This window comes from Canis lupus, chromosome 8, assembly GCF_003254725.2.
Source record: "Canis lupus dingo isolate Sandy chromosome 8, ASM325472v2, whole genome shotgun sequence".
Lineage (NCBI taxonomy): Eukaryota > Metazoa > Chordata > Mammalia > Carnivora > Canidae > Canis > Canis lupus.
Genome location: NC_064250.1, coordinates 49,260,644 through 49,281,617, shown reverse-complemented (window position 1 = coordinate 49,281,617; position 20,974 = coordinate 49,260,644). Strand labels below are relative to the sequence as shown.

The window sequence follows — 20,974 nt, the reverse complement described above, 5'->3', positions numbered from 1 at the left end:
ATAAGTTTTCTGATATTTTTTTCTTTTTCAGTTAAAAACATTTGAATGAGGGATCTGCGAGGGTCAGAACTCACTTCTGGAGGAAAAAAAAACATTTATTTTCATAATTTACATCTTAAAAATCTTTTTATATTCCCATAGTTTGAAAGCATCCAGTAACAACATTATTGGCCAGAGGTATTTTTAACTGGTTTTCAAGATGGAAAAGAAAAATTACATGGTGTTTTAAAAAACTGCAAAGATTGAAAGGAGAGGTTAGCAGCTTACACATATGTGTTAATCATGGTTTTTTTTACTTTTCTATAAAGTACAATGTTTTAACAGATTTAAAAAAAAAAACCCTTCTGGCTGGGAAAACACTGCCCCTCCCAGGGCTAGCTGATTCTTAGCAAAGGATTCAGCCAGTAGCATGCTTTTGATGTGCAAACTAACCAGGTGTGATGGAGCCATACCCCCTCCATCTGGCCTGTTACATTCCAGAAGCAATCACCCCAGGCCCAGGTACCAGATAACCACAGAGTGTATTGCAGCCCAAAGGCCCCAGAATAAGTCAAACTAGCCATTTCTAGACTGTTCACTATGCTTTGCCTTCCTAGAGGAAACCCCAATAAAGGCTCTGGCCTAAACCTACTGCTTGTTCCTGTCTTCTTTCTGCCTCCTGACCCAAACCTGGTGTTCGTCCTGTGGTCCTGAGTGACAAGCCGTGCCTTGTTTCCAGGGCAACTGTAACAACAAACTTCTTTCAAACAAACTTTCTTCTCCAGATCTGAGCCCTCACTTAATCACCTTTATCAATTAAGCCCTACACACAAAACAACATGAACATCTGAGAAATGATACCAGAGAACTCCTCTTTGGCCACACAAATTCCCAGAGAAAACTTGGGTTTGTGGGCATTAGTCATAAATTAGAGCCTAGCCCCATTCATACAAATAAAACCCAAAGAAAAAAATGGTTGTGATTTCATTACAAAGCTTTAGGATTAGAGTACCATATTCTGAAATGCTGAATCCATGAGTTAGACAACAACAACAAAAAATAGAACATGCGATTGCTATTGGCCACCAAGCCCTGTAGAATCACTGAAATGTAAAACAAAGACAATAGTGTGTGATTAAGTGGATCACTGAAAATTGATTTTTACATGCTCTGAAGTACCAAGATTAAGTCCTAGCAAAAAATCACCAATAACACAACAAGTATTTATTATACAACACTATGTACTCAGGATGGTTTTTTCTTCCAATTATTTTCATTTTTGTCAGCCATATTTTAAAGACTTCATCATTATCATGCTGGAGAATACACGACATTTTCCTGGGAATCTAAGATGTAATGAACAAATATCATGAAATCATGGATGGCAGTACCTTACACAAATGTTTTACTGTCTATTGTGAAAAACGACTATCATTCACAGACTAAAAATTCATTGTTATATTTTAAACCACTTTAAAGGTTGTTTCCATCCACCTAAATATAGCCTTGATGGCATTTTTCTCTACATCATTCATTCTCAGTATTTCCAGGAGATCTTTTAAGGGCTTTAAGAAAAAGCATGGGAAACAAAGACATTAACAGTTTCTGCAAAGAATCATTCACAAAACAGGTCTATAGTTATGGAGGGAAATATAAGTGTACCTCAGAGCTTAGGGGGATGCCCATATATTAAAACATTTAAGTACAGCACAGTCTGTGGTTCTCAAATCACTGGCGTGCACCAGAGTCCCCCAAAGGGCTAGTAAGACTGCCAGGCTCACCCTCAGTTTCCGATTCAGTGGGTCTGGTAGGGGCAAGTACGTACTGCTGCTGGTGGTCAAGGGGCCCCAGCACCCCTGACTAAGCATCTCTCCTTCTCTTCCTCATGCTTTCTCACTTTGGGACTTTGCCAAGATTGCCCTCCCTGGTGAACATCTTTGGGATCCGCCTCATTCTTTTATAGTGTGCTTGGAAAAGTTTTCACTCCAAAAACCCTGCAGTTTTGCCAAGTGCTTATCAGGTCTATTTGCGGTGACAGCCAAAGCTCTTCTTCTGGCCCGAGGTCTGTTTTGCTGGGCTTGTTAAAAACCTTACAATCCACACTCTTCAGCAAGATCATTCACTTCCCTTGCTTCTTTTCAATGCTGCTGTTTCCAGGCATTTGACATTCATCTGTTTTGGGATCTTAATGTAGGTAAAAGCATCTCTGGGCCACCTTGCACTTAGTGTCACAGCAGAACCCACCGATTCCCTCACCTTTTCCCTCTGTACCACTTCTTGATGGGGTAGGGACCCATCCTGACTGCTACCACCATTAGTAACTCCACTAGCTGGCATGACTGGAGCAGGAGATAAGAAAATACTGACAAGACAGCTCAAGCGTTAATAAAGGGAGCAGCTGGCACCAATGGCAAACTGCTTTTACCATCTCTCCTGTCACCCCATGCATCAAGATGCACCCTGCAAACTGCACCCCCAACTGGACCATATCCACCACTGGTAGAGTCTGTTCTAGCCACTGTTTTCACCCAGGCTCTGATAAGGCTCACCAGACTTACAGAACACTGACTACGGCTCCCAATGCTGCTACTTAGCTTTCTCCCTAGGAAACAAAAGGCATATGGTTCAAACCACAGGAATGAAGCCAAACTAAAGAAAAGACCTGAAATGATCAAACTTCACCAGGAGCCCTCACCTGGAGCCAAATGGAGAAGCCCTCACATCAGCAATGACACTGCCAGCCTAGCTCCTTTCACATGACTCTAATTTGTCCGACTCCAAGTGACCTCTGTGATAGCCCTGTTCCTCTGCAGCTCCAGAACTTCCAATGCTGTGGTCCAGACTGTGTTTCTGATGCCAAAATGCAAGAAGATAGATCACAGTCATCTATGTGGGATTCATAAATAGTTTAATTACCTGTCGTCAGTGCGGAGCTTTACTCATTAGCAAAAAGGATGCCACAAGCATCACAGAATAAGAAATTTTATTTCAGCTTTTGGTCATTCTGCTGCCAAATGGCTTTGTTTGCAGCCTGTTTCACAGCTCAGTAAAACAATGTCTGATATTTTTAATTGCATTTGATTTCAAAAGACTTCAAGGTTAAATGCACCTTATTTATCAAGCACACACCACTCAATAAAGATCACACTTTGCCCCACCTAAATTTGGCACCATGTAAACAGCTAATTCCCTCTTCTGCATGGGTTCTTACCAAAAAAGCAACACAAGAGTTGTGATGCAAATGAATCTGTTCCCTTTAAAATGCTGCATCGGGAAAACAATCTCAAATTCCCTTAAATGCATAAGCAACACTAATTTTTAATAATGATGCTCATGCAAGTGGATAATGTCTTGACTTCTGCTCCTTGTAGAAAATACAGAAGATCAGACAGGCAGATTGTGAAGCCAAGCTAGGATAAATCAGAAGCCTGAAATACGTAAGAACTGTGGAACTCCACTCCAGTTACCACTTCTGAGCAGATCAAATACATGTGAGCTCAATGATTATCCTCAAAGGAAGTCATGCTATCAGTTTTTTCAATAGACTATAAAACCTGATTTGAAATTATATCTTTTGTTGAAAGGTAACAGACTACTCAGTGTATGGTATCATACACTTTGCTATATAAAAAATAAATTTAAAATTTATGATTCAAAAAACACTCAATTCTAAGGTTATTCCTTTGGAATTGACTCATAGAAAACAAGCAAAGTAAGTTGGTTAATAATTCTGTCAGCATGCTCATGCAGCAGCTTAAAATGAGGAGCACAATTTACAACCCTGTGTTGCAAAGTATTAATGGCTATTTCTTAGGCAATTAATTTTCTTCCCCACTTATTACAGGGAGATATGGCATTTTTGGATAGTCCCCATTGTATGTATTCAAAATATGTAGAAAAGCATGCCCAAGAAAGATAATAAACATTCATGACACACTGTTTCAAAATTATGGGTCTCAGAGTGACTCAGATCTATCAATGAAAAACAAAAGATTATAACCCAGGGCAGAGGAAGGCTGAAAATCTGGGATTTTAGTCTTGACTCGATCCTGTGATTTTTGGGCAAGTCGCTATACTCTGTGACCATTTTCGTCTCTGTAAAATGGCAGTACATCCTAGAGATGTTTAAAATGTAAACAAAGTTGTATATATAAATTATTTGTAATCACAGGTAGAAAAGAGAACTGCTTGGCAACAACAGTCTAACTGGACTGTGGAGGTCTGAATAAGCCATGATCATAGGACCTATCTCTTAAAGAGCCAGAGCTTAGCGCAAAGAAAATTATGTCCATGGATTTTTCCCTGAAATCCAACAAATTACATCAGAAATGTGTCTGAGGACACGATGGGAACTAGGTAAGAATGCACATATGACAATAAAACCCACCTTCTGCACTAAAACAACTTGGGAGTGCCACTTCATATTCAACAGGCACTTTATTTTCTATACTGCTATGGATACAGCCTCGAGGGATGACAGGAGAACCAGGGGTGACTCCTGGGGATCCTGGGTTGGCTTTAATGCTACTTCTCAACCCCATAATCTCCATCTGTCCCTCCCTCCACCAGACTTCTTGTTATGGACAACTGATGTGTTATCCATCTTACAGAAAGTGCCATTTAAATTAGTTTCAAATCCCCCCTCCAACTAGATTCACACATGTGCCCATCAACAAGGAAATCCTGGCATTAGCACTAAGAAGGACTATCCTTTTTAAAGGGAACAGGAGAGAGCAGCCCACCCTCACATTCTGTATGAGGAAAGAGGACAGCTGCGCTTTGGGGGGAAGGAGGCTCTGTTGCACTCAGCACCTATTCAGGAAGCACAGGAAATACCCAGGGGTGGGGCTGGGAGTTCTGTTAGCAGAGAAGTGGGCATTTAGAGGACCGTTTCTCTGTATTTCAAAGTAAATGTACTCAACTCGTACAAAAAAGAACCCTTCTGTCAACTAGGCCCCTGAATGACAGACACTCTTGATAATACTTTTTTAGAAAGGGCGGCTTCTCTCCAGCAGCTCCAGGCAGTCACTTATTCCTCATTTTGACAAAGGAGCATCCAACTTCAGGCATGGCTGTATATATAACTCCACACGCAGCTGAGCCGTCATAAACACGCCAAGTATAAAGGCGTGTCAAAAAGACATTTTTCTCCCCAAATATGGCCCCCAAGAAGCCATTATTATAATAGAGTGTGAATTTCTGCTACAGGTTATTGACCTATAAGCTAACAATAAAAATCCCATTTAGTACATAAAAGCTTACACTATGACATGAAGTATTAAGACACAATACACAGACTATTTTAAGTTTGCTGAACAACTAAACCATTTCTTCATTATATTATGAATATACATATCCTTCTATGGGAGAACACCAACTCTGGAGATGAGGCAAAGTATGGTGCAGCTGCTGAAGATCCCATTGGGCCATTTAGAAAAATGGAAGAAGTTCCCACCGTCCATGCTGCTGGTGTCTCCTCTGAAGCTCCCAAATGAGGACTTGGTGAATTTGGCTTATTGGCACTCTCAGTGAATCAAGACCATGCTCAAAGGCAAACTCTATCTCTTGTAAACACAATCGCACACACAGGTCTTAACTCAGTGTTTACATCTGTCTAGAACTGGCTACAAATTTGGGACTTCTTCAAATGATATTAAAAGCTCTACATAAACAGTATGCAAAAGCAGTTACTAGTTTTTCAAGAAAAGAGACATACCTGCAAAAAGCAACAGCTCTGTAAAAGGAGCTGTAGGTAGCTGTTGGGACAATGATAACAACATAACAAAGATAGCATAGGATGACCTTTTTTTAAAAAAAAAAAAATTGCTGCTTCAATACTTTACTTTAAAAAAAAACAAAACAAAACTGATTTCCACAACATGATTTTCTAAGAGAAAGTCCACTGCTTTGTTTGGAAGTAGGATCATCCTGGCGGTGAAAGGACTGGGAATGTCAATTATGTTAAGCAAGACTCTGCAATACCAAGTCTAGGATGCATCTCACAACACCCAGTGGCTCCTGGTGGGTGGAATCCTGCTCTTTAGCTGTATCCAGGGCTCTTTTCCGGTGGCATTTTAAAAAATGTAGCTGCAGCTGAGTCAGTGGCTTTCTCTGCGGCAGAGGTCCTGACCAACCACTCAGGGTTTGGAGGTTTCTGGACCTGTGATGCTGGTGTTGTTGGCTCCACTACATCCACGTGCACTGGTAAGGTGGTTACAATAAAAGGAAGGAAGGAGAGATCAAGGGGAGACAAATTAGAATCAGAGACACATCAATGCACAATTCTCTGAATCCTTTTATTTTATAACTTAAGAACCCAAGAGGCCACATAAGGCTTTTTTTTTCCTCAGTAAAGTATTTCTGTACCTGAGAAAAATGGGTTCAACTGAACAAATATATAAATACAGTACAAATTCATATTCATATACTAAAAATTCATAATGTAGTCATGATCATTTATTGCACTTATGTGCCAGGTACTATGCTATGTAGATACTGTACAACCATAATCTGATTTCCTAATGCAAACCCTTGGAGGTAGGAACTGTCATCTCCATTTTCTGGATCAAAACACTGAGGCAAAGATAGAACAGATATGTTGTTCAGGAACCCAACAGAGCTGGTTAAGTAGGTAGCAATATTCAAACTCAGACACTGGACTTCAAGCCCTAGGCTCTTTCTGTTACACGCTACGCCTCCAGTAACACAGTGTTTCCAATAAATAGCATATCATAAGAAAAATCACAAACTCAAGTCCAGCATTTTTCAACAAGGACACCAAAGACATTCTCAACATGATAATCATTGCTTGTGCAGGGTTGTCCTGTGTATCTTAGGACACTTACCATTCTGGACCCCATTCACTGAATGCTAAAAGCACTCCTCAGTCATTGTGATGACCACTGTCCTCACATTTACAAATGCCTCCTGAACAGAATGGTACAAACCACCATCACGCCCACTCTGTTTAGAGCAAATGAACATACACTAAAATACAGCAAAATCTAGAAAATTTTCAGTTTTACCTTCTCACTCAAATAATCCTACTCTTAGGAATGTAACTAGAATAGTAATATTTAAATTGTGGGTCACAAAGTCAATTGGGTAGGTCATGACCAGTAATATTTTTCTTAATGAAAAAGAATAAGATATACAAAAATGAACTCAAGAATTTCAGATTTACATGTACACTCACATACATATTCAAGTATGAGTTCTTACTATAAGTTACTGCAAAAAAAAATCTGTAGGGTATGACTCTATGGCATATATGCAAGAGCTTCTTGAGGGTAACAGCTTTCAAACATTTTGGAACCTCAACCACAATAGCAAGAAATACATTTGACGCCACAACCCAAATCTCGGTCTTTCCCTCTCACACAAACACATGCACATACATGCTCACTCATTCATATTTAGCTGAAAATAAATTTCATAAAACTGTACCTACAATTACTATATGGTATTCAACTGCAGTAGGGAAAAAAACCCTTATCCTAAGAAAACGTTTTTGCTCTATATTTTTTTTTACTACAGTAAAATACACATAACACAAAATTTACCACTGTAATAATTTTTACACATACAGTTCAGTGGCATTAAGTACACTCATACTGCTGTACAAGCATCACCACCATCCATATCTAGAACTTCTTCACTGTCTCAAATGGAAATACTGTACCTATTAAATACCAACTCCTCCTCTCCTCCTTCCCCAGGCCCTGGCAACCATTACTATACTTTGTCTCTACATATCTGACCATTCAAGGTACCTCATATAACGAATGACAAAGTATTTATCCTTTTGTGTCTGGCTCACTTCACTTAGTATTATGTCATCATCCATGCTATAGCATGTCAGAATCTTCATCCTTTTCAAGGCCAAATAATACTCCCATAGCTATAAGTGTAAACCATATTTTGTTTATTGATTTATCCAGCAAGAGACATGTGGGTCACTTCTACTTTTTAGCTCTTGTGTATAATGTTGCTATGAACTTGGATGTACAAATACCTGTTTGAATCCATGCTTTCAATTCTTTTGGGTATACACTTAGAAACTGAATTGCTGGATCATATGGCAGTTCTATGTTTACAATGCTGAGGAACCACCATTCTCTGTTTCACAGTGGCTGCAATATTTTACATTCCCACTGGCAATGCCCAAGGGTTCCAATTTCTCTATATCTTTCCTAACATTTGTTGTTTCCTGTTCCTTGATATAGCCATCCTAAGGAGTGTGAAGTAACCCAGAAACAATTTTGCACATGGCTCTCCCAGAACAATGCAGTTGTTTTTCACAATAGCATAAAATGGGATATAATACAAATGTCCAGGAATGCTTAATTATAGTATGCTCCTCATATCATACAATGGAATACCATATGTACATGGCAGTAAAAAAAAAAAAAAAAGGACTCTGACAGGATACAACATTAATGATTTTCAAAACATAACTGGATGAAACTTATAACTTATAAAATAAGACATCCCATTTACACAAGTCTCCAAAAAATGCTAACTAGACAATACATTGCTTAGAGAGCTATGTATCTGTTAAAGCTATCTGAAAAAACTCCCAAGGAATGATAAATGATCAACAAAAAACATATTCACATAACCAAAAAACCATATCAGGACAATGGTTACTTAAAAGGACAGTGGGAGGATTTTATAGGTAATGTTCATTTTCTTAAAGTAGATGGTAGGTACATGGATATTTATGCTGTTGTTTTTCTTGACACCTTGTATATCTTCTATAAATGTTTTTATAGCCATTTAATATTTACTGAAAAAAAAACACTTTTAACTTTAAAAACCATTTAAATGTTAAAAAGGAGCAGTAAGAAAAAAAAAAAAGGGCAATAAGAATCTGCCCTATGACACCTGAGACAAGGGCTGACCTACAATGGAACTCCTGAATCCCATCACAGGGTAAGAATAATTTTTAGAATAACTGTTTCAGCTTTAAGATTCTATTCACTTATTCATATGAGAAATATCTACTGAGACCATTATCCGTGCTGAGTATTCTTTTAGATGCTCAGGGTACAGAAGTGAGCAAAAGAGATAAAATTCCTGCTCTTGCAAATGTATCTCTACTAGCACTGGCCTGGTATTTGGAATCTGATCTAACTAGTTAACAGATTAACTGCTGGGTACCCTTCCAACTGCTGCTCTACGGGCACATAACCTACACCAGGGACAGGAAGGTCAGAAGAGGCTTTGGGAATGGCCAAAATAGGGCTCTGAATACAATGTCTTTATCATTCGCTTAATTCTCCTTTACCTAGAGCCATGTGTTTAATTTTTGAAGGAATGGGATTCGTACACCAAAGGTTCCATTCTTGTCATTCTGATGAAGAAAAATCATCTCAGAAATGAAATCTGGTTTTCGGGATCCCTGGGTGGCTCAGTGGTTTAGCGCCTGCCTTCGGCCCAGGGTGTGATCCTAGAGTCCTGGGATCGAGTCCCACATCGGGCTCCCTGCATGGAGTCTGCTTCTCCCTCTGCCTGTGTCTCTGCCTCTCTCTGTGTGTCTCTCATGAATAAATAAATAAAATCTTAAAAAAAAAAAAAAAGAAATCTGGTTTTCGAGTTTCTTATGTTTCTTTCTTATAGCTAATCTCAAATCTTAGAGGAAAATAACCCATCTTTTCTTTTCCAATTACATTCTTTAAGAGCATACAGAGCCAATTCACTTCAGCATGAGGTAAAGACTTCCCCTGTTCTGTTCTGGGCATTCCCTGTTCTGCTATTATGGAAACAGAAGCAGGTTTACACAGTTACTTGCTAAAATCCAAGGGTGGTTCTGTGCAGGTTATAAAGCCATAAAGGGAAGGGGAGTGGAGATAAAAAGAAGAAAATAAAGGTGCTACTCTTTCAAGAAGAATCTACTTAATGACCCTAATGAAAAGGTCTTTTTCTCTGGTCTTTCCTGAGTATTAATATAAAAAGACAAGGAAGACAAGTTACTCTTTTCTGCTCTTCACCTCTCTAGCCTTATTAATACCTTTAAATTCAGTCAATCTCAACTCAAAACTTTCCACCATTGGGGGTGGGGAAAAGGGAAAAGATTTGTGGCTGCATGTTTAAGAAAGAAGCTGAATTCATCACAGTGACAGGGGAGAGTGTTGGCAGAGATCTGAGCTATTTATTCTTTTAGGAAAATCCTATAAAGAATGACACAAGGAAGCCTCTATCTGCAGTCGTGTTCATCACACTGGTGAAGAGTCCGATAACAGATGTATGCAGTAGCGTGATTTAGTGCCAGGAGCTGGCCCCTGATGTGTATTAATACAGCGGCAAAGCGGAACGCACCTCTCTTCATCACTCATTTCTATAAAAGAGGTGGAATCCGAGATGGCCCGATGTTAGGCAGAGCAAGCCCATTTGTTCTACTGACTGATGGCGCGGGCTCGGGCTGTGTCCTTCACCTCCATGGGGCACTCAGGTTGTGGATAGAAAAAAAAGAAAATGTTCAGTGAAGCAGACCTTAGTCAACAAGTGAGAGGAGGAGTTGGGCTCAGTAGGAGAAATGCTTAATGCCGAAGTCTTGTTTAGTACCCCCAGTAACATTTCCTGATTTGAGTATGGAATAGGTTTTTAAACTCTTCTCAACAGTTGTCTTCTGAACATTAAAAGCTAAAAATAGAAGCTGGATATTGAGGGGAAGAAAGAACAAAAGATAAAAGAGGGGAGACTGTGTTTTAATACTTCCAATACCACAGACTGGATTTTGATACAGTCTTAATTTGGAACCAATGCTATCTTACATAACACAAAATACCTGAAGTATGTAAGAGGGCAGGCTCACTAGCGTCATAGGGAAATCAATTTGACCTTGGCCCCACAATTTATCATCCATGTGACTTTGGACAAGGGATTAAACCTCTCTCTATAAGCCTCAATTTTCTCAGGTGTAAATTGGGAATAAAAACAGCATCTCCCTAGGAAAAAAAACAAAAACAAAAAACAGCATCTCCCTTTTACTTGTTGCAAAGATTAAGTGAAATAATCCATGCAAAGTAATCAGCTCAGAGCATGGCCATGTAGAAATCACTAGAAAAAATTTATTATAATTATCAGACATGTGATTAAGATTGTCCAGTAAGAACCATTATCAAGCAGCTGCCCCAAACAGAAGCTCAAAGAGGTCAATTTCAAAGTATGTTGAAACTTTCTAAATTAAGGGAGGGGGACAGAGTTTCCTATTTCTGAACTCTACTCTTCACTCATCAATCAACTGATCTGATCTATATAATACATAGTATTTTCTGAAGAAAATAATCTATGATATACTCAGTTTCCTCAGAGTGAATTCACCATCATCAATAAAGTAACTATAGGTATTTCTGATAGGTCATACAAACAGACATGATCTTTTTATCCGGAGCAATTCATCCTCAACTGTATTGAAATAACACAGTATTTCCTGATTACCAATTATGTTTAACTACCTTTTCTTAACTTCAAAGAAAAATACCTACATTCAGTATTATTTCTGATATAAATAGCAACTACCCCCCAATTTTTTAAGGATAACATACATGTAAAGTGTATAAATCATAAACATACAACTCATATATATATGTAAAAATATACATATATATGTAAAAATATATTCCTACCCAGTTGATGACATAGAGCACTTCTCAGACTTCTGATTATGTCCTCTCTTAGTCACTACCCCTTCACCAAAGATAATCACTATTTTGGTTTCCAACCAACAGGTTTTGCCCAGAAAGCTAAAAGGTTTTAACTTGAAAAATAGTTTTTAATTAGAAATTTCATGACTAGTAAAAGTATTAGCACTCTACTACACATAAAAACAGTGAGAAGTTATTATACTATGTACCAAGTAAGAGAGTAAATAAATCCATGTGACTCCTTGGCTACTGAATAAACCACCACCCTAACTGGATTTTCATTAACACAGACCTAATTTCCTATCTGTGCTAGGACAAAAGCACAGATGACTAAAGATTGCTGATTGTAGAATACCGGGATTCAAACAAGCCACATGACACAGTGTAAAAGCACAGATTTCAGGGTTAGAGAGAACTAGGCTTGAATTCTTTTTTTTTAAGATTTTATTTATTTATTCATGAGAATACACAGAGAGGGGGGAGAGAGAGAGAGAGAGAGAGAGAGAGAGAGAGAGAGAGAGAGAGAGAGGCAGAGACACAGGCAGAGGGAGAAGCACGCTCCATGTAGGGAGCCTGACGTGGGACTTGATCCCGGGTCTCTAGGATCATACTCTGGGCCAAAGATGGCGCTAAACTGCTGAGCCACCGGGGCTGCCCTAGGCTTGAATTCTTAATATGAGTGTGACCTTGGGCAAATTCCTCTCACATTCTCATTTCCCCAAGTAAAATGGAAATAAAATGATCTAGCTTATCATAAAAGTTATATAAAACATAAAGGTATATAAAAGGTATATAAAACATAACTTAGTGCCTGACACACAGTAGGTGCTCAATAAATGATAACTACATACAGTTACCTGCATTTGGGGTAGAGAGAGATGCTGTGGCCACAGGTTTCCGCTTCCTCTTGATGTCACGTGAACATGGGGGTCCCAAGTGTATGTTTGCCTGTCTGCAGATATGAGAAAGAAAAAACATTGTTTTCACTCTGTAATTCTTATTGTAAGACATTATGTTCAGCCCAGATAAAATCCCTGACCCAATACAGATATACACTAACAAGACAGGCACCATTCTTTGTCATCAAGTGTCACGTACAAGATTATTCAGGATTAATCATAACTCATTCTTTATGCACAATATATACCCATTCTAAACTTCTTACCTAATTTCAGAATAGCAGACACTCAAGATTAATTTCAATAAATGTGTTTCATTACATGCTGATTTTTGTACAATTATTTTTCATAAAAACTATAACTGCAATTGTTCTAAACTCACTAATGAAATACCTACTCCCAAGTGGTAATATATTGAAAAGTTTAATGCTGCATGAACACAGATATTTGCATAGAATTTTAATAGCAATTTTAACCCTTCTATCACTATAAATCTGGATTTATAGACACTATTAAGTGTCTGTATCACAAGTTAAATAAGTTTGATTTCTGTGATTTTTAAAAATATTAATTACTTGCTAATAATATAATCCCTCATCTGAATATTCAGCATACTCTAGTAACAAAACAGTGGGTATTTCAAAGCTTGCAAAAAAGCAAAAGACTGTCTGAAAGACAATGGACTTAACACTAAACAGCTGGTATGCTATTTTAGTTGCCTGAAACTTCCTCCTTCTTCAAACTAGACAGATCCTACCCCTGATTAAGGACCTAGTTGATTCTCACCTTTCCTTGAACATTCAAGGCCTTACTCACCATGAATCATTATTTAACTGGTATACATATATCTTGTTTCCCTAATGAGGCTTAATCTCCTAGAGAACAGGGACCATATTTATATTTCTTTCATAATTTTCCAATGATCTACTAACCTCAGCACAAGGCACTTAGCTGACGGCCATTAAATATCTGTTGACAAGAACTGATATGAATGAATAAAAGTTCTAAAAACCAAATAGTCAACTGTACAGTTAAAAGTGGCTAAAATGGCAAATTCTATGTCATATATATTTACCACAATTTTTAAAAAATAGAGTATGTAACATATAAAAAGGAATCTAGTAAAATTATACCAGACTGAACTCCTATTTGGTAATCCCAGCTGGGGATTAAGTCTCATGGCTTAATGATCTTAATACTAGAACTTCAGTCAAAACTAAGACCACCTAGTTAACAAAGCACCAAGATAACTGTCTGGACAAATTTTCCTATTCAGAGGGCTCCCAATCTGGCAAGCTCCACAGTTTAGAAGCATGCATGGGGGCAGCCCAGGTGGCTCAGCGGTTTAGCACTGCCTTCAGCCCAGGGCGTGATCCTGGAGACCTGGGATCAAGTCCCACACTGGGCTCCCTGCATGGAGCCTGCTTCTCCCTCTGCCTGTGTCTCTGCCTCTCCCTCTCTCTGTCTCTCAAGAATAAATAAATAAAATCTTAAAAAAAAATAAGTAAAAGCATGCATGTAAATATATATTCTTTTCTCTATATGCAAAATCTTAAGAATCAATTCATTTTTAAGCAAGAAAAGAATTTAACTGAAATCATAAGATTTTCGGAATGCAAACAACATTACAATAGGCAGAGATTTACAGTATAAAGCCCATGTTTGGGGAAATACCATCCAAGTCACCTTGTATTGATAGCCCTCTCTTCCATGTGGGAAAAGAGTTAACTTTTAAGTATCCCAAGCCATGAATAGTTAATTCTGAATGCCCAAAGTGAAATGTAAATATTAATGTGTAAAGTAGGGGAAAACAATTCATTTTTTATACCTTATCAAAGTCCTGAGAATAAATCAGCATGTTGGTTTAATAACAAGAAACACAGATGATGGAATATCATAGATAGGCCTTCAGTCTAAAGGGAGAGGAGGTAATTCCCTCTGAAGCCAAAGATACAGACAGAGAAGAGAGTGATTCTCAAAACCAAAATTTGGTTTTTCTTAAAACAGAGAAAGACTCCCATCTTTTTCATAAACATGGTACTGGAGTACATACAGATCTGACCTCAAAATGACCACTTTGCTCTAATCCTTTTTGGTTTTTTTAAAGATTTTATTTATTTATCCTGAGAGACACAGAGAGAGAGAGGCAGAGACATAGGCAGAGGGATAAGCAGGCTCCATGCAGGGAGCCCGATGCGGGACTTGATCCCAAGACTCCAGGAACATGCCCTGGGCTGAAGGCGACGCTAAACCGCTGAGCCACCCAGGCTGCCCCACTTTGCTCTAATCCAATCATCCTTCTCAAGTACTTCAGAAAGAAAAACAAGTCAAATAAAGGGTAGTAAGATATATTCATGCTTCTTTACCTTAAGCTCATTAAAGGACTCTCCAAAACTTTTTAGATTAAACGTTAATATCCTTTCAATCTAAACTATGTTATTAGATGTCAGGACAGTGGTTACCCTTGAGCTGTGGGGCAGAGGGGAGGAGGGATAGTGACTAGACAAAGCACCAGGAGCTTTTGGGGTTCTTTCTGATAATGCTCTGTTTCTGGATCTGGATGCAGGTTACTTGAATGTGATTTCATCATCCTTCATTAAAAAGTCTAATTTAAAAAACTGCAAAACGAAAAACAAAAACATTGCTTCTTCAAGATCGATGCAAAATGTTTAATTTTATGAGATGCAAAATGAAAAGAGTAAGAAAAGTACTCAAGGCAGCTTAAGATATTAATTCTTGGAGTATCCACTTGGACTGAACAAAATAAATACTGCCTTTTATTTCCACACCATCCATCATTTTCAGCTTCGTATGTTTGATATATTTCAGTAAGACAGTTAAGGGCCCCTATTATCCCTCCTTTACTGACCTAGTCAGTAACATTTATCTCACATTTTCAAGAAATGACACATTTGGGAATAAAAAGATGAAATCATTTATGTACAAAGATATTTAAACTTTTAATCATTTTAAATAGCAATATGGTGTTTTTAAAAACGCTTATTTTAGTAAAATGAAAATAAGTATTACTTACCTACCACTACACATATAGATCATTACACTGTACTACATCTTAGGGGGTTGCTGCAGATACAAAGACTCAGGTGGTCCTTACCATACTCCGCCCCTTCAGGCCTTGGTTCTTGGATCCCCACTCTGCCCTACTCAGTGATGGTAATGGAGGGCTTCAGGGTTACCTGTTCCTACATTAAATGACCTCTGACTGCTAAGCCTCCAACCTGTTACTTGTTTCTGTGGTAAATATCTACTTCTATCACCCCATTCTCATTCTTCATGGTTGGCCTGAACATTCTAAATCCTTCTAACTTTGAAAATTCTCTGGTGATAACTTAGGAATGAACTGAAGGTTTTGTAAGGAACCCAGCCAGGTAATAAAGCTTATGAAGTCAACCACATTATTTTGTTGTAAAAGTATGTATTTTTCCTTTCTGCTCAGGAGGTTCTTTTTGCTTCGTTCATTGTTCACTGCTTTTACTGAGGTGGTGAACAAGAGACAGTCTCATCCCTATAGGACCTAGTAGCCTAGTCTTACTTCCAGCCACACGGCTTTTCTAGTTACAGAATCTGGATAACAGAGAAAATGAGGCAGGGATAAAGAGAAGCCATGTTCATTCCTAAGACTCAGTTTAATGCTCCTTCCCTCTTAACACATTTCTCTTAAGACCATTTCCAGGTTGGAGAGCTATTTCCTAAGAAGTTAAATAACATTACACCTTAGGTCTGAGTACAGAAGGGATATTTGTCTCTCACTACACCCCTTACTAGTTAAGATGTAGGAAAGGAAAAAGAGAAACAGTCAAATTATTACAAAGGACAATAAGACATTTTCCTTCTTTTTGGTTTTAAGTGAATACTACTAATTAGTAGAGTTCACAGCTTGGGAAAAATCTATTTTTCCCTTTGAGGGCTCTGTCTGCCTGGAAGGGACCTTGCAGGACAAAGAGGGAAAGAGACCCAGAAGCCTGGAGACCCAGAGCTTAGAGCTTAGAGCAAGAGGACTTAAAAAGGAGACAGGACATGGAACCTGCCATGCTGTATAGCACATTCCGAACATTAGGACACCCTGTTCAGGAGTGGAGAATAATCCATGTGGTATTGGAAGGGCCCCTTGTGTTATTTTTGGGATCCTGAGCATGGGAGTATGCACCTGCTGCAGCCCCAGCTCCCTATTCAAGAGGCAGTTCCAATTTCCATTTGTCCCAAATAATTCCATATCAATAACTACAGACATAAGAAATTAAGGAAAGGGGAAAAAATATGACCTTCCCCCACTCTTCATTTGGCTCCCTTTCTTCCCAGTGTGTTGTGTCTTTAATTTGTGTTCGTTTGCTTCGATGGTATCTGTCTACTTTCACAAGATAGAAATTGAAAAGGGTCAACACGCAAACAGCTCTCACAAAGGACAGGGAAAGTCAGAGCTTTCCCTTCTCACCAATACACACAGCCCCCTCCCTTGGAGGTATAACAGGTAGAAGATTTAACAAGATTTTAAAAAACTCTTTGTCAAGAGCAGTATACAGTCATTCCTGTGTTGCAAATCATGTACTGTATGTACAGGAAGGGGAATCTTTCAATTATTCAGGGGGCCAAAAGGCTAAGTATCAGTTCGGCTGAAATTTCTACCAGGTGAAAACTTCTTTCTCAATAGAAGTGGCAATGGTTATCAGAATCACGTAAGCAGATTTTTACAAAATATGCATGCCCACCACGCTGGGGTGAGAGAAGAACCAGTAAGCTTCTACCTGCTGTGTAAATTACTGAGTTAAAAAAAAAAAAAAAAAAAAAAAAAAAAGCCAAATTCCCAAAGCCAACCAGTTAATAAAAGATCTAAAAATTTAACCTAAAGAATAACAGAATGATTAAATGAAAATTAATTTAAGTAAAAATGCTGTTCCCTAGTATACAAGCAATTACCCTAGAGAAAAGACAGGCTACCCTGGTTCTGTATCATCTAATCTGGGCCTCGGGAGTTCTTGGGGGCACTCCTCCTTTCACAGGCATAAGTATTTCCCCTAAAAATACCACATCCAGCAGCACTGGCCAAAAAGGACTAATGAGGGGTGGGGTGAGGGGTCGGGAATGAGCATTAAGAGCAACAGATACAGTCTTTAAAAATCTGACTTCAAAAAAAAAAAAATCTGACTTCAGGAAAAGTAACTAAATTCATTTCATAAATGTGAAGGTGAATGCTGAAGATTAGCAATTAATTGAAAGAGTATTCTGTGTATCCACACATAAACACAACATTTCTATTTCACTTTTCAGTGCAGGTAACTGAAAGATCAGGTGAGTTGTTAAAACTGCAGTGTTACTTAGGAAACTGGGCAGATCACTATGTCCCTGGGGCAGGAATGTACTTTTAGGGGGAAAAAAAATTACTTTGAGAAATACATGCATGTTTAATAGAACCAATGTTGGCAAAAAATAACTGAAGTGGCTGCTTTAGATTCAGAACAAAGATGTTTAGAGTCGCTCCTTAGGAGTGAAAACAGTCTTTATCTGTCAATGGCAAGCCAATTTAAGGAATAGTTCACCTTCAAAAAATCACTCAATTTTAAAATCCATTGAAAAGTTCACTTATTTAACATGGAAAATAAAAAAAAAATTTCTTGTGAAAAGGTATTTATTTGCTGTATTTTTTTTCTTAGGCACATACAAACAAGTAATATCGGGAGAAAAAATTATTGATATTTCTAAGGACCAAAGGTCATATATATCATATATTCCAATTATTCTCCTTAATTACTAATCTACTCCCCTCAATTATTGTTAACACAAATTTATGGAGGCCTACCCTATGTAAAGCACTCTGCTGGATGTGGAGAGGGTATACACAAGATGACCGAGCAGAGGGCCCGCCCCCCCAGAGCGACATAGTGAGGAAGGTCGATGTGTAAAGAACAGATACAAGACATTGAGCTGTAATCAAAGAACAAAATGCTAAGGTAAAATGAAGGAAAGGAGGATTAAATTTAGGGAAGTAAATTCCTTCCTTCCTCACATGTGATTTTATCTTTGGGGTTAACTGACATTTATGAAACACCCAGTAAGGGAACTATTTTCTGAGATTTGCACACAGTATAGGGTCTGGGCCTGACATTAGCAGCAGCTAGTGACAGAAAACCACAATTAGAGGACACAGAGGAGGCTTATCTAACAGGAAGAGATCCCAGCAATTCTAATAGTGTTTTCACTCAAACCTAATCCACAAACCTAACCTGCAGCAGTCAGGGCCAAACAGCTCACTAGCACCTGAAAAGTCTCTGCATGCTCCTTCCCTTGGCTGGGCCAAGGTTGGCATATATCTCAGAGTGGTCACATGCCACCCCACAGGAGCAGAAAAGTTCTGCACCGATCGGAAAGTTGGGTCCATTACAGTGGCCGGAGAGGGAAAATGCTTTCATCGCCCCGCTCAGGCAGTAAGATGCCAGCCAGCTGAGAGCTGCTGTCAACAAGACCATCCGGTGAAGGACAAAAGATTCAAGAGCTGTACACTCTATGACAGGAAGTTCCAGTAGGACAGGGCAGCTTTGTGGACAATATCACAGCAGAAACATTTCCTCACACATGGCCAAGGCTAAGGCACTGAAGAGGTGGGCAAGGGCTGCTGTGCATCACAGCATCTCCAGCAGATATGGGACTAATAAAAAGTTCTTTCCCCTTAGCCCTGAGGTAAAACCTGAGGCTGTTTACTATGGCACCAAAGGTCAAAATTAATAGCGTGAATTGAGTCTTCTTCTTGCTCTTTGAAACTCCTTGTCAAGTGGCATAGCCAGCTGGGCACACAACTCTGATATGCAGATCATAACGTTTGTGAACAGATAAAATGAATTACAATGAGCACAGGCTATCACATTTCAACTCTCTAATGGGAGGAAGGTTTCTCTTTTTTACTCAAACACTGTCCAAATGCCTCCTCTTATAGTCCATCTGAGGCTATTTATGCACCTCAAGAATCTGTACGACATCTCATTAGCAAATGACTCTGGAAGCCAACCTGAAGTTTATAAAGCTGTAATTATCCTAAGGACATGGTAGTAGTGGCAATGTAACAAAAATGATATTAGCTACCAGTATGCTAAATGGTCAAATATTTTGTTTTGATCCCCATTAGCCCAATAAAAAATGAATATTTCCATTTTCGAGATAAGAAAATTGAGGTACAGGAGGTTAAGTCATTTGCCCAGATAAAACCAAGATTCTTATCCAGGACTGCCTCACACTAATACCCACTAACATGAAATTAAAAACTTAAAGAAGGGATAAATGGAAGTGGTATCACCACCCATGATAGAGGAAAGGTCAGGAAAGTTGGAGAAAACTCAAAATTGCCACACGACACTCAAAAACCACAACTGGTGACTTGTGCATCATACAGAGATGTAACATTTGATAAGTTCTAGTTATGGTTTTCTACAGCAATCATGGTAAGAAAAGCTATCCTTCACAATCAATAAATCTCTCATTTTAGGAAAAGCTGCCTCCAGCACTAGCTCCTTATTACCATTCTAGAACTGTGTCCTTGACAGCAATACCACTGCCTCTACCAGAACACCAATCACACCATCTGCTGTTTGAGCAGCAGCAATTCCTAACATGGATAACAAGTATTACTACTTTAATACAACATCCCAATACCAGCAACCAAAACAACCAAACCAAAACAGCTGGTTTATGAAGTTCATCCATGTACCCTGCCAACTACCCAAACACCTACCCAGCAAGTGAATCACTATGTGCTGGGCACTGTGCTAGATCCTGACATTCTCTTCTTCACCTCAGAAGTCTTCCAAAGTGAAGATTAGTCCAGCATTCCACCTTCCATAAGGAATCACCACACAATAACAAATCAAAGAGCTCATGCTGAGTATGAAATGAGATTTCCTATTAAGAAAATTACAAAGCACAGTCATAAAATCATATGCATTTAAGACAACAGTTCATAACCCCAGCTGTGTATTAGAGTAACCTGGCAACTTTAAAATAATGCCAATGCTCAGGCCTCATCCCAAATCAGTTAAATCAGAATCTCTGGAGTGGGGTTCAGCATGGCTATATTTTTTAAAGCTTTTCAGTGGATTCAAAAGTGCAGTGAGAGTTGAAAAACACCAAATTTAAGTATTTCTAGAGTGGTATTTCTGAAAACCTCATAGCCCATAAATCTATCAGGTGGTACAAAGACCACAAAGACCCCCTTACTGATCCATTGCACCTGCCATCTGGGCTGTATTAAAATAATACATCAATACAGTGTTCTCTTAAAATCACAGTCCCGGGATCCCTGGGTGGCGCAGCGGTTTGGCGCCTGCCTTTGGCCCAGGGCGCGATCCTGGAGACCCAGGATCGAATCCCACATCGGGCTCCCGGTGCATGGAGCCTGCTTCTCCCTCTGCCTGTGTCTCTGCCTCTCTCTCTTTCTCTCTGTGT

General features: G+C 38.9%; 1 protein-coding gene across 5 annotated transcripts in view; it reads right to left on the bottom strand.

Annotated features, from left to right (window-relative positions):
• Positions 1-1,181: 1,181 nt before the first annotated feature.
• GPATCH2L (G-patch domain containing 2 like) overlaps positions 1,182-20,974 on the bottom strand; it is a 55,812-nt gene continuing 36,019 nt past the window's right edge. For 3 of the 5 annotated variants that reach the window (XM_025442305.3, XM_025442303.3, XM_025442304.3), the window contains 2 exons: positions 12,485-12,579; positions 1,182-6,180 (listed from right to left, as the gene is read on the bottom strand). In XM_025442305.3, the coding sequence (XP_025298090.1) occupies positions 6,020-6,180; positions 12,485-12,579 (256 nt within the window). In that variant the 3' untranslated portion in view covers positions 1,182-6,019. Of the gene's footprint in view, positions 6,181-10,299; positions 10,428-12,470; positions 12,580-20,974 lie in introns of those variants that run through there. The other 2 variants (XM_025442306.3, XM_035720038.2) reach the window with 2 other exon arrangements.